This window comes from Rhincodon typus, chromosome 6, assembly GCF_021869965.1.
Source record: "Rhincodon typus isolate 14 chromosome 6, sRhiTyp1.1, whole genome shotgun sequence".
In the NCBI taxonomy this organism is placed as follows: Eukaryota; Metazoa; Chordata; class Chondrichthyes; order Orectolobiformes; family Rhincodontidae; genus Rhincodon; species Rhincodon typus.
Genome location: NC_063337.1, coordinates 50,106,801 through 50,120,170, shown reverse-complemented (window position 1 = coordinate 50,120,170; position 13,370 = coordinate 50,106,801). Strand labels below are relative to the sequence as shown.

Here is a 13,370-nt window from a genome sequence, read left to right as displayed (position 1 = left end):
CCATGTTTCAGAGCCATGTAGGAGAGCAGGAACCACTACAACTCTGTAAAGCATGATCTTGGCATTGGATCTGATGTTGTTGTTCTTGAACGCCCTTTTCCTCAGGCGGCTGAAGGCTGTGCTAGCACACTTTCACGATGGTAACAGTAACCTGACCTACAACCACCTGAGCACACAACTGCCTGCCTGCTCTCCCTCCCTTACCTTCCTTCGTATTCTGCTCAGCCTCTCCTGCTACACAGTTCCAGGGACCAAGGCCTGAGTATCGTTCTTACTGTTTCCTGGCTGCTGCCGAACTGGGTCTTCTGGCACTCAGAACAGGGCGTAGCAGTGGCTGCTCAGCCTACAGGCTGCTTGCCTGCCAAAGCTCCTATTGCTGCTGTAGCTGCAGTGAGATTTTTCACAACACTCCCCTGTCCAGCTCAGTGTTTATATAACTCCCCCAGAAATTTTATAACAAAATCCCCAGCCCAGTGTTTTTATAACCACCAGTAATTTTATAACAACATCCCCAGCCCACTAATTTTGAACCTGCTTCAGCGAAAGCACTCACAACCTTTAACAAAACCTGACTATGCATGTGGGTGTTGACCAGACTAACTGCTAATCAAACTATTTTATACTATAAATTAGCTTTATATAGTTCAACAGAATTCCATCTATGGTAAGAATGTTTTGTTAGAGAAGTTTGAGATGAGCTAACACTTCCCTTATTATTTCTGGTCATTCTGGGTATAATTATTCATGTCTGTTTCTAATACCATTTTTGCAATTGCCTGCAATTTATGACCTCCTTTATTAAACTCATGCGAATTCACTGTGTTTTAGAGCATGTCAATGAAAAACACACTTTCCGACGGAAAAGCGATAAAACAGTGAAATGTGACAAATGTGTTACAAAGTTTGATTCAAGCCTATTTATGAGTGTTTCGAAATAGCACCCAAAGGAATTTTAACTCATTAATTTGAAATTAAAGGTGGAAGTCATCAATTCTATTTATTTTCTTAAATAAAATCAATATAGACTTAATTCTGCTCTATTGATAGAATTTATTATCGTACAATCACTGTATATTCACAATAATGATATTGTGTAACTACTATGAGCTGCGTGAAATTTCACCTGTACATTCTATAACTGCCTTTCTGTCATAAGCAGATTTATATAAATTATATATAGAAACCTCCTTGAGGAATCAAGCAAAAACAATGTACTTACATTTCCATTCAAAACTACAGCCTATTTCTTCCAGTGAACAATTGAATGTTTTTGTGGATTTGCTGGGGATATTCAACAGTCCCTGACTTATAATAGCACGCAGGTCAGTTCTTAGGGTGCTGATCATTCTATGATTATTCAAAACTATATGCATGCTCTAAAATAGAAAACAAATCATGAATATATTTAAAATGAAAACATGGAGAATTACTACACATGATGCCTATAATTTCATTTGCTGTTGTACTTTTGATCACTAATGTTGATTCTTTCAAAGTTTTAAGTGACAGTTAAGTCAATATGGCATGCACAATCAGTCAGCTCGATATCTGGGAGGAATTCATCTTCATGGTCTTGTCCAAAATTGGGTGGGATGGAAATAGAGAATGTCTTGAAGGTTGAGCACTAAGGCCTACTGTTCATTGGCTGACTGAAATTTCACTCTCTCTGTTAGGATTGTCAGTCCTGTCCACCATTCCAGCATGTGACTGGTCATTGCCTGTAATTTTTGGTAGATTTTCCTACTCCATCTCATTGTATTTCCCAAAATTTGAATGTGGAGTTGGCAGTAGATTTTACAAAGCAGCGTGGAATACTCAGAGCAGATGACCGTTGTAGTAATCTCCCCAAGGGTCACCAGACCCAAAACGTTAACTCTGTTTTTTCCTTCAGAGATGCTGTCCGACCTGCTGAGCTTTTCCAGAAAATTTGTTTTTGTTCCCAATTTACAGCATCCGCAGTTCTTTTGGTTTTATTGTGTAGTAATCTCCCTGATAGTTCAGACTTACATGATCAGGCTTTGGTGTCAGGCCTTGTTTCGAATTTTGAGGTATTTCTTTTGAATCCCTCATTGATGTATGTTGTAATACATTGGCATAGATCAAGGAATGGCCAGCTCCAAGGAAACAGAGAATAAGGATAGAGACGAAGAGAACAAAGATAAATTGATAATTTTTGGGTTGGCAAGAAGTGACCTGTGAAGTGCCACAAGCATCAGTGCTGGGGCCTCAATCCTATTTATAATCTGTACAACATAAATTTTTTTGATTCATTTGTGAACGTGGCCATCACTGGCTGGCCAGCATTTATTGCCCATCCCTATTTGCCCTTGAGAAAGTGGTGGTGAGCTGCCTTCTTGAAGTGTTGCAATCCATGTGCTGTGGGTTGACCCACAATGCTGTTAGGGAGTGAATTCCAGGATTTTAACCCAGTGACAGTGAAGGAACAACACTATATTTCCAAGTTTGGATGGTGAGTAGCTTGAAGGGGAACTTGCAGGTGGTGGTATTAGATACCATCTCTATAATTAACCTAGATGAATGTCATATATGAATGAAGATGAATAAATGGTTGCTAAATTTTTTGATGACTCAAAGATAGATAGGAGGATGGCAAATACATTTACAAAGGGACTTAGGTTAAGTGAGTGGGCAAAAAGTTAGCGCATAAAAGGAGGGAAATTTTCTGCAGTTGTATATGGTATTGGTGAGACTACATGTGCAATTCCAGTTACAGCTTTGGCCTCCTCACTTGTGAAAGGACATAATAGCATTAGAAGCTGTTCAGAAAAGATTGACTCATTTGATTCCTGGGATGGAGGAATTATCTTATGAGGAAAGATTAGACAATTTAGGTCTGCATACATTGGTGTTTAGTAGATTGAGAAGTGATCTTATTGAAAAATGTGAGATCCTGAGGGGAATTGACAGAGTGGATATTGAGAGGATGTTTCCCTTCTGGGAAAGACTAGAACAAGGGTTTAAAAGTTAAAACACTTTAAAAGTAAGGTATCTCCTATTTACAATGAAAATTAGGAGATTTATTTTCTCTCTTGATCTGGGGAACTCTCTTACTCATAGAGAGCAGTGGCAGCGGGGTCATTGAAAGTTCTAAAGGCTGAGTTAGGTAAATTCTTGATTGACAAAGGAGCCAAAGGATATAGAGAATAGTTAGGAAAGTGGAGTTGAGGCCACAGTCAGATCACCACGATCTCATTGAATTGTTGAACAGCTTGAGGGACCAAATAGCCTATTCCTGTTCCTATTTTGCATGTTTGTATGTACAGTCCCGCCAAAATAGTTCCCAAAATCCCAGAAAAATCCACACCTCAGTGTTATCATGATTTCACATAAAATGAATTAGATTAATCATAGTCGATTTCAGTAAGTTCTGAAATTTAACCTCAGTTACAATTCAAACTAACCCAGCAGCAAAGTAAGATATATAATAATTTGTTTTCTTCAGACTGTCTGGAGCTTCACAATTGTCATATATTCAACCACCAGTAACCTCTGGAAACAAATACCAGTAGAAAGTAAAAATAAATATTCTATACTGATGAATTCCCTTAAAATTAAACATACTGGGGCTAAACTGGATATTCTCTGACAATAGGCACAGGAATCATGATGCATGATTAACTCACACTGATTGATTGCAATGCAGGCAGCATGTCAATTTTGAATGACCTCTGTGTCTAGACAATGCTCTAACAATACTGTTGATTGGCTGGAAGCATAAGGCGTTTGACCACCACCACTTAAAATTAACCTGTACTGCTTAAAGGGGAGTTGTATTGTAGCTGGAACAGAACAGAAAGTGGCAGCTGTAGTCAATAAGAATCTAGTCTGAAAAAGAGTGAGAGCTAGCAAAACAGACATAGTGAGCTTCAGTTTTTCAGAAACCTCACTGGAGACCTTGATGGAGGAAGTGATGAGGACTGGAGATGTCTTCTGTGCGGAAGGGAAGGAGGCCCTCCACGCATACAGTGCAAAGGCAGTTGGAGCAGATAACCATGGAATCAATGTCAGGAATCAAGACGTGAACACTTTGAGATAGCATGGCAGGAGCTCAAAGACGTCACACAGGTTGTCAAGGTGAGTCAATGCATCTTTAAATACCATTTTCTACAAAATATACCATAGCCTCAGCCATTGCTCAAATCATTTGGCCTGACGCTTCTGAGCTGGTTCTCCATTGACAACAACATACCTGTGCCATTTCCTCACATTCTCCCATAGCCCTGATTACAAAATAATTCCCTATTGAAAGCCTCAATTAAACCTGCCTCCATCATTCTGTCAGGCAGTGCATCTAGATACTGACCAGCCTCTATGTGAAAAAAGTGTTTTCCTTCATGTTGCCACCACAACTTTTGCCAAACACCTTAACTCCATGCCATCTTGTTCTTGAGCCTTCCACAAATAGGAACAGATTCACAAAATTAATATCTTGCTCTGGTTTTCACAGCGGAGGGCACTAGTACCATCCTAATAGGAACAGGTAATGCAGAGTATGGTGTAGAAAAGGCGAAACTCAGAACAATCATGATCACTAGGGAAAATGTATGAGCAAACTATTGGGACTGAAGGCAGACAAGTCCTCAGAGCCTAATGGCCTACGTCCCAAGATCTTAAAGGAAGTTTCAGAGAGATAAGCCATTGGATATAATATTCCAAAATTCCATGGAAGCAACAAATGTTTCAGTGGATTGGAAAGATGCTAATATAATGCCCTTATTTAAAAGGCAGGGGGGGTGGAGGTAGAAAGTAGGAAATTATAAAACAGTGAGTTCGACATGTATCATTGGGAAATTGTCAGAATCCATTAATAAGGAAGTAACAATGGGATATTTGGAAAGTCAAAACACAATCCATCAGAGTCAACATGATTTCATGAAGGGTAAATGATGTCTCACTAATTTTCTAAAGTTCTTCAAAGATGTAACAAGCAATATGGATAACGGAGATCCTATAGATGCAGGATGTCTAGACTTCCAGAAGGCATTTGATAATGTGCCACACAGAAGGTGTAATGTAAAGCATTAACAGTAAAGATGTAAATGACATCTTCAGTAATGTCAGATCATATACCACTAGAGGCTTCGAAGAAGATTCTAGATGGTTTTGTGTTGAGCTCTTCCTTAGCTTACTTGTCTTGTATATAGTTAAGAAATGTTGCCAAGTTCTTAACAACCTCTTAAGTACATCCCAGGAGCACTTATGAGCTTATTTCAGCCCCGACAGGCCTCTTTTGTTTGGTCTGTACATGAAAAACCCATCTCAATGCAACACTAGGAAACACAACCTAATTCCCCACTCACTAAACAAGGAGTGAAAATCTATGGTGCACTTTGTTGGGATGCTTTTGTAAGGCTACCAGTGTTAGAAATTGGACGGTTATTTATCTGTTTGCTCAAAGTTAGCATATAACATACATAAATTAGAAGGAAGAAGAAAATGTTACAAAAAAGAGATGAAATTGTATTAAACGACTACCATGACATGAAACTGATTTTATATCTAATCTTTTAACTTACAGGAATTTTATATTTAACATATCGAAACTGATAAAGTGTTTTCTGTATTATATGAAGCTTACCTTTGCTAGATTACAAATACAAGTTCTTCTTCTCAGTCTATTGACAAACATATTTGCTGCTGAGATAGTTAAAAGTCATGTTAGATAAATGTTTGCAAACAAAATAAAAAATAAATACATCATTCATAGAAGAGAAATGGAAACATAGGTACTCCATCAGAGTGCAACAAAACAAGATAATGCTTGCAATTCTTTACATAACATGCCGGTATACCAGAGTGTTAGGATATAATATAGCATTGTTTCACGTTATCAATTTCAAGTAGTAGACTTTGTAATGTCATTCTAGACCACCTTTTTGTAGCTATGAATATTTTAGGACAATCTGAAATCATTGATGAATGCAGTACAATGACAGACTGCAATGTTGTGATAAATATTAATTCATAAAAGACCAGCAGGGGTCTTTGGTGAGGTTGGTAGTTACTAATAGACTGCGCTGCCCTGACATGTGTGAATTGCATGCTCAATTTTACAGAATATAGTACTAAACCACAAATATTGGATAAGACTGTGACTAAAAATTTTTTAAAAAACCAAGCCTCAAAAACAAACTTTACACACAGGTAAGGTAAAAACAATAAATTCCTTTTCGACCTTTTGAGAACAACTACAGCATTTTTGTACTGGAAGTTGTCATAAATTAAAGCTTTGCACGACTATGATTTTTTATTTAAATTAGCATTCATTTATTGCTGTGATCAACGGAAATACATGGTCTTTATTTTGTGCATTGATGTATTTTATGGATGAGGTTGAAAATAATCAGCATTCACTTCGGACATTAATAATTCCTGAGAATGCTATGATTGACCTCACTTTTTTCTAGATAAACTCTTACACTAGTCGCAACAAACCTTAAATTTAACCAGGTCAGTAATATGGCCAAATAAATCAATCTCAGGCTATATCAAGCTCAGCATTAAGAACAAGTGAATCAGATGTCTTTTTAGTAATAAGTAGTTTATTGCCAAGACAAATGTATTCAAACAATACTGCAAAGATTATTGGCGAATAAACAAACACACACACACACACACACACACACAAATCTGAGGAGAAACAAACAAAACAAATATGACTGTTAACTCAAAAATATTTTGGTCAAGTAGTACTCAACTCATGAGAAAAGGATAAATCATAAGTTGTCACAAGTGATGATCCCAAAGTTATTCTGCACACACATGAGATCACAAACAGAATATCCCACTGTCTACCTGTACTCATGGTGGACATATACTTCAAAGTGTGCCTAATAGCCAGTAATAGTCCCAGAGTTTCCTTCTCCACAACAGGATGAGGTGTAATCACTGGTCTTTTGGTGCAGGTTCTGAGTGGAATGGTATTGTTTCTGATTGAGTGATAAAGATGTAGTGCATTGAGTAATTTAAGAGGGTAGTGCTGTGGTAGGTAAGGAGATGTCATGTGACTGTCAAATCACTTCCCAGAGTATCACATGACACCTTGAAACTTCCTGAGTTACTGCTGCCATGTTGCCAGGCCCAGGCTTGAACAACTGATCCTTCTGATCATTTTTCTCTTCTTTGCCAAGAGTGGAATATGAGGATTTCCTGGCCCTGCCCCAGGACAATGAAATATCTCCTCCCATCCACTTGCATCACTTGTTTATCTGGTCCCACAGCCCACATCACAATCATGCAGATATGATGCTTACACAAACATTACACAGTTACCATACCTTTGACCTATACTGGACAGGTCTAAATTACAATCGCATTGCCAAAAAACCACATTTTAGCTGAATTTATCTTAAAAAGTCACAGAACAATCTAATTCGTTTCCCACTTCTTTTGGGAGAAAAATAGTTTTAAAAATCCTTGAAACACAACTATGGGTCATTTTGAAGAAACGAGCCTAGAGAGGACAAGCACTGATGTGGCACGGTGGCTCAGTGGTTAGCACTGCTTCCTCACAACTCCAGGAACCAGGCTTGATTCCACCCTCGGACAACTGTCTGTGTGGAGAATGCACATTTTCCCAGTGTCTGTGTGTGTGGTTCCTCTGGGTGCCCTGTTTTCCTCCCACAGTCAAAGATATGCAGGTTAGGTGGATTGGCCAAGCTAAATTGCCCTAAACCTCAAATGTCTAGGGTTGTGCAGTCTAGGTGAGTTAGCCATGGGAAAGGCAGGATTACTAGGGATTGGACAGAGGGATGGGTCTGGTGGGATGTTCTTCAGAGGTTTGGTGTAAACTCAATTGGATGAATGGCCAGCTTCCACACTGTAGAGATTCTATACTGCACCTGCTGTGCACTTGCCCACTCAGAGATGGGAGGAAAATGATAAAATGGCAGGGGTCAAGACCTGCTCTGGATGGGAGGCCAAGGTGGGGCAAAAGTAGGGATGGTATTGGCAGAAGTAGGTACATTGGATGTAATGGGAGAAAGGAGATGGAGGAAACAGCTTGGTTTGAAAGAACAGGATGATCCTGGAGGAGTCGGCATTTTGGTTTAGGAGAGTAAGGACTGATAAAACCTAACGTGACTGCAGCAGAGATAATGGTGAACAATTATTGTACATTCAGGTTTATAGCCTCTGACGTGGTAGAGTGAGAGTTAAAATTAAGCTAACATTAACTTGAACAGCAGTGGGAAAAATAGCACAGAGGCAGAGGCAATGGAAAATAGCAGCGAGGTGTGATAATGGATAGGTTTCCAAAAGTGATGGAGTCACAAAAGTTTGAGTACTAGATTCAGCTGAGATGCTAATTCTTGGATAAATAGCCTTAGGGTCATAAATCTGTAATGTTTAAAGCTTTATTAATTATAAAGATACCTCTCATTTTCATTGATTGTAGTAGCAAAGGTATGCCCTCCAGTGCTTCAATTAGCCAACTTTTAAACTTTTTGGCAAAGTATCTGGCACTCTGAAGATGCTGCACAGAAAAGTCACCAAGAAAATCACGGAGAAGAATTTCTTCTATCATCTGTTAAGACAGTACATATGCCATGGTAAAAAATGGTTAAACTAGACTTTTCATCATGTCAAAGAACAATGATGAAATTTACATTTGATCTCAGTTAATTTGACACGGCTTTACATAAACAACACGTTATCATTATGATGCAAAAGTATTGAAAGAAAACAACATCAGAAGACCAGAACAATAAAATGTTAAAATATTACAGTAAATAAGCACTTTCATGTTGCCCTTCACTTGGAGGATGCTGTTATTAAATCTAAACTGAACAGCAATCAAATAAAATGAACACATATTTAAAGTGAGTTCAGCTATTAACCAAAAATAAACAACAGAAACAGCATGTGAGGCAACAACATATTTGGGAGGATTATAGGATGTATTTTAAAATTCACAACCAATTTCTGATCTTGAGCCAGCATTAATGGAGATGCCGGTGAAAGGTAAGTTGCCTCCTTATCTGTTTACTTTATCTCTTAATGATCAGAAGCAAAAGAGAGGACAGTAGGTCTCCCAGAGTCTTCACTGGGGTATGGCATATGCTATGCACAAGGATGATTGAAAGAAAAAGAATAATTTAAAAAGGAGGAAAAGAAAAATAAAGCATCATTATTATTATGGTGATTGGTGCTGTATTGCCAAGAAGTTGTAGGGCAGTTTGGGACACCCTCACACAGAGCAGATTGCACACAGCATACACCAAACAGAAAAGAGTCCTTCAGTAAACAGAATGAAGTATGAGGCAGACTTCAAGCTAAAGGCGAAAATTTGCTAATTAACACATCAAATAATGGTGCTAAAGTGAGAGATTTGGGTGTTAGTAGGAAAAACTGGTGAAGCTTCTCTCAAGACCAAATGCACTGTAAAAAAAACGGAACCAGCCACTAAGAAATATGTATCAAAATGGGATGTTGAAAATTGTCAGGATAGTTACATCAGAAACATTATGTGCAAATTTGCATTTAAATAAGCCAAATCAAACTCTTGAGTCCAGCAATAATTTTGGAGCAACAGTTAGCTGGTGTAAAAGTAGAAAATGCTGGAGAAAACACAGCTGATTAGGCAGCATCTGTGTTGAAAGGGAAACAGTTAACATTTCAGATTTGTGACTGATGTTTTACACTCCATCAGAACAGTATAAAGTTAGAGATGTTAATAGGTCTTGAGCAAGTGGTGGGTGGGACAAAGACAAAAGGACGGTCTGTATTAGGGTGAAAGGCAGGAGAGCCTGAATGACAGAAGAGTTAGTCCACCAGGGCTGAAGGGAATGGAAATAGGACAAGAAAAGAAACAAAGAAACAAAAGATGTGCTGAGCGGGTGTGCTGTTGGCTGAAAGAGAGAAAATAACTAAATCGAGCAAAGTAAAGGAATCAAAATGGGTAATAGAATTTGTGGACTGAAATTGCTGAACTCAATGTTAAGTGCCTAGTTGAAAGATGAAGTGCTGTTCCTGAAACATGCATTGACTTACATTGGAAGAGTGCAGCAGGCAAAGTTCAGAAAGGTCAGTGTGAAAAGCAAAGTGGAATATAAAAATAACAGCTCAGTGCCAGGTTTGTGGACAGACTGGAGGGATTTTGCAAAGTGGCCACCCAGTCTTTGTTTGGTCACTCTGATGTAGGGAAAACCACACTATGCATAGTGAATACAGTATTTTAGATTGGAAGAACACATATATTACTGCTTCACCTGGAAGGAATGTTTGGAGTCTAGGTCAGTGAAGAGAAAGGAGGGCAGCAATTACAATTTTTCTGCTTGCACGGAATGGTGCTGTGGGAAGGGGACAGGGTTTTGGTATTTATAAACATGAAACCATACTGAAAATCAAATTCCCTGCAAGAGATTTTGTGCATATCCATGACAAAGGTTGGATAGATGAAGAAGGAGTGAAGCTGTATTTCAATAAAGTGTGGAATAGACATCCTGGTGATCTAAACAAGGAACACAGGTTATCAGTGTTTGGACCCCATATAATGGAAGAGAACATGGGGTGCCTATGAAGAAATCACCCAAAATTGCAGATATACTGGGAAAGGGGAGGATACAACCCCTGGAGTTCAACCTTTGGACACAGGAGTTGTAATAGCTACTCTCTAACCTTCTCTTTCTTCACTGACCTAGGCTCCAAACATTCCTTCCAGGTGAAGTATGACGTACTTCTTCCAATCTAGAATGCTGTATTCACTGTTCATGGTGTGGTTTTCCCTATACTGAGGTGACCAACAAAGACTGGGTGGCCGCTTTGAGAGACCCCTCCATTTTGCCCGCAAACCTGACACTGAGTGGTTTTTTATATTCCACTTTTTCACACTGACCCTTTTGACCTTTGATTGCTGCACTGTTCCACAGAAACTCAATGTAAGTTTCATGAATAGGTGGATTCACCCTCAAATTATGGGATGCTATGAAGGCACGAACTGTCATCAGATTGTTCAAAAAAATGCAGAACGTCCAATTCAGTGAATGGAAAGAAAGATAATTTTTGTTGGGGAAATGAGGGGATGATTCTGAAGCTGAAAGCATCAAATCTAGTCCAGAGAAGAATCCAGAGATGATGCCATAACCAAACTAACTCGGAATGAATTCAATTAATTCTTTGTATTTATTTCCAAAGACAATTAATTTGATGGTTCTTAAAATGTTTTGATTGTGGATAAAGATATCCTTGTAGAATTCATTCATTCAGTAGACCATTTCACATTGATTTGTTTTGAATTGTCAGTGTTTTTCTTGGTATTTCAAAATGGGTCACCTACACCAGCACCAGTGGTTTACATTTTACACTCAAGCCCTGCTTTTGAAACGAATTTTCAAGGCTTCAAATGTTGACTTGTATGTTGCGATCTATGGTATGTTTAATATATTGCCATCAGGAAGCTCATATGCTACCTTTCTGCCAGTAAGAATTCTTAATTACCTTGTACAGTTGTGCATCATAAGAGCAGAAAAGCTGGCATATATCTGGGAAAGATGTAGCAATAGCATTGTATGTGAATGACTCCCAGAACAACAAAAGGAGACTTCTGACCTACAATAACATATAAATATATATTATATTGACAGCTTTCTACATTGAAAACATTTTTCTTCAGGCAAACTGCTAATATTTGCAAACTTCTTGCAATTTGAGTTGGCATCACTATATGATATATACTATTTGCACATCTGCTAAAATAGCACTACAGAAAATTGGCTTCTTACTCATTCTACTGTCAAGCAGAAAAAACATTGGTTCTTGTTCTTGAAAATAACAAAATTTTTTTTTACTATAGTTTTTTATTATTCATTCATGAATGAGGGCATTGCTGGCCAGGCCAGTATTTATTGCCCATCTCTAATTGCCCAGAGGGCAGTTTAAGAGTCAACCACCTTGCTATCAATCTGGAGTCACATGTAGGCCAGACCAGGTAAGGACTGCAGTTTTCTTCCCTAAAGGACATTAGTGAACCAGATGGAGATTGGAAGAACTGCAGATGCTTGAGTCTGAGTCAACACATTGTGGAGCTAGAGGAACATAGCAGGTCAGGCAGCATCAGAGGAGCAGGAAAGGCGACGTTTCAGGTTTATAATTGTATTGTAGGTCAGAAGTCTCCTTTTGTTGTTCTGGGAGTCGTTCACATACAATGCCATCACTACATCTTTACCAGTCCCGATAGAGAGTGCAAACCCAAAATGTTGGCTTTCCTGCTCCTCCCTGACCTGTTACGTTCTCCAACTCCACACTGTATTAAGTGAACCAGATGTGTTTTTCCAACAAATGACAATGATTCATGGCCATTATTAGACTCCTAATTCCAGATTTCTTTTCTCCACATTGAATTCCATCTGCTATGGTGGGATTTGAACTTGGGTCCCCAGGACATTACCAGGGTTTCTGGATTAGTAATCTAGTGATAATACCAGTAGACCATTGCCTCTCCTCGCTATAACCTGCCTGACAACACTGCTTAACATGCTCAACAGAGATAAGTTACTATTCCTTTCTGTTAAATAAGCAATGTTTGAAGCATTGATTGTGCATTGAGCTGGATTAACAATTTACATTTATATTGTACGAGTCATACTCAAGAAAGCATTTGAATGCTGGACATGGAGTAGGAGAAAAGGGAAGAAGAATGCTTAGATTAAGGTAGGGTATTACAGACAAGGCAAAAGGTAAAGGCTTGAAGGTTTTTTTGAAAGGAATAAGAAATTCATTGTGAATTGGCCTTGTAACACTTGCTGTTTTCTACTTCCAAACAGAGTATTAGTCATAAGAATAATTATCTCCAGCATCTTTATGCAACAAAGGTTGAAGCACTTGTGAATTGTTCTCCAGGTTCTGGTGCCATTGTCAAGACAACATATATTTGTCCATTCGACTTGGTCTGGGCTTGATGGTGGCCTTCCTCCAATTATACAGCTGCAGGTGTTAGGATGGTATTAGGTGCGAAATTCTAAGATATTAAGTCTATTACAATAAAGGAATAAGTGACATGTGGCAAAATCACACTGACATGTGACTCAGAGGGGACTTGAAAATGTTGGTGTTGTTACAACAGTTCTACTTTCCTTTTTTTACTGGTTGGAGTCATGGGAGGGAGTGCCATAATCTATTGAGAGGACAGATGGGGCATTAGTTTAACATCTGATTCAAAAGATGAGACCTCCTGAAGTGTAGCACTCCCTGGATATTACACTAAAGGCTACGTATTTCCTTTTATGGAATTGACCTTGAGGCAAGAACGCTGCCTCTTGAACCAAGACTGACACTAATGAACGAAAAAGGGTTATCAATATTTTGTTACACAAATTTTTAAAAAGCCTAACCTTCTCAGTCATAGTCAGTTA

The 13,370-nt window shown here is 38.6% G+C and overlaps 1 protein-coding gene across 1 annotated transcript in view; it reads right to left on the bottom strand.

Moving 5' to 3' along the window:
- The window catches only part of LOC109928303 (DNA-binding protein RFX8), a 70,442-nt gene that overhangs the window by 24,180 nt on the left and 32,892 nt on the right, over positions 1 to 13,370 (bottom strand). Inside the window, exons 8-11 of the mRNA XM_020528286.1 lie at positions 11,458 to 11,568; positions 8,395 to 8,545; positions 5,600 to 5,658; positions 1,220 to 1,376 (exon numbers count right to left, since the gene is read on the bottom strand). Of these exons, the coding sequence (XP_020383875.1) occupies positions 1,220 to 1,376; positions 5,600 to 5,658; positions 8,395 to 8,545; positions 11,458 to 11,568 (478 nt within the window). The remainder of the gene's footprint in view (positions 1 to 1,219; positions 1,377 to 5,599; positions 5,659 to 8,394; positions 8,546 to 11,457; positions 11,569 to 13,370) is intronic.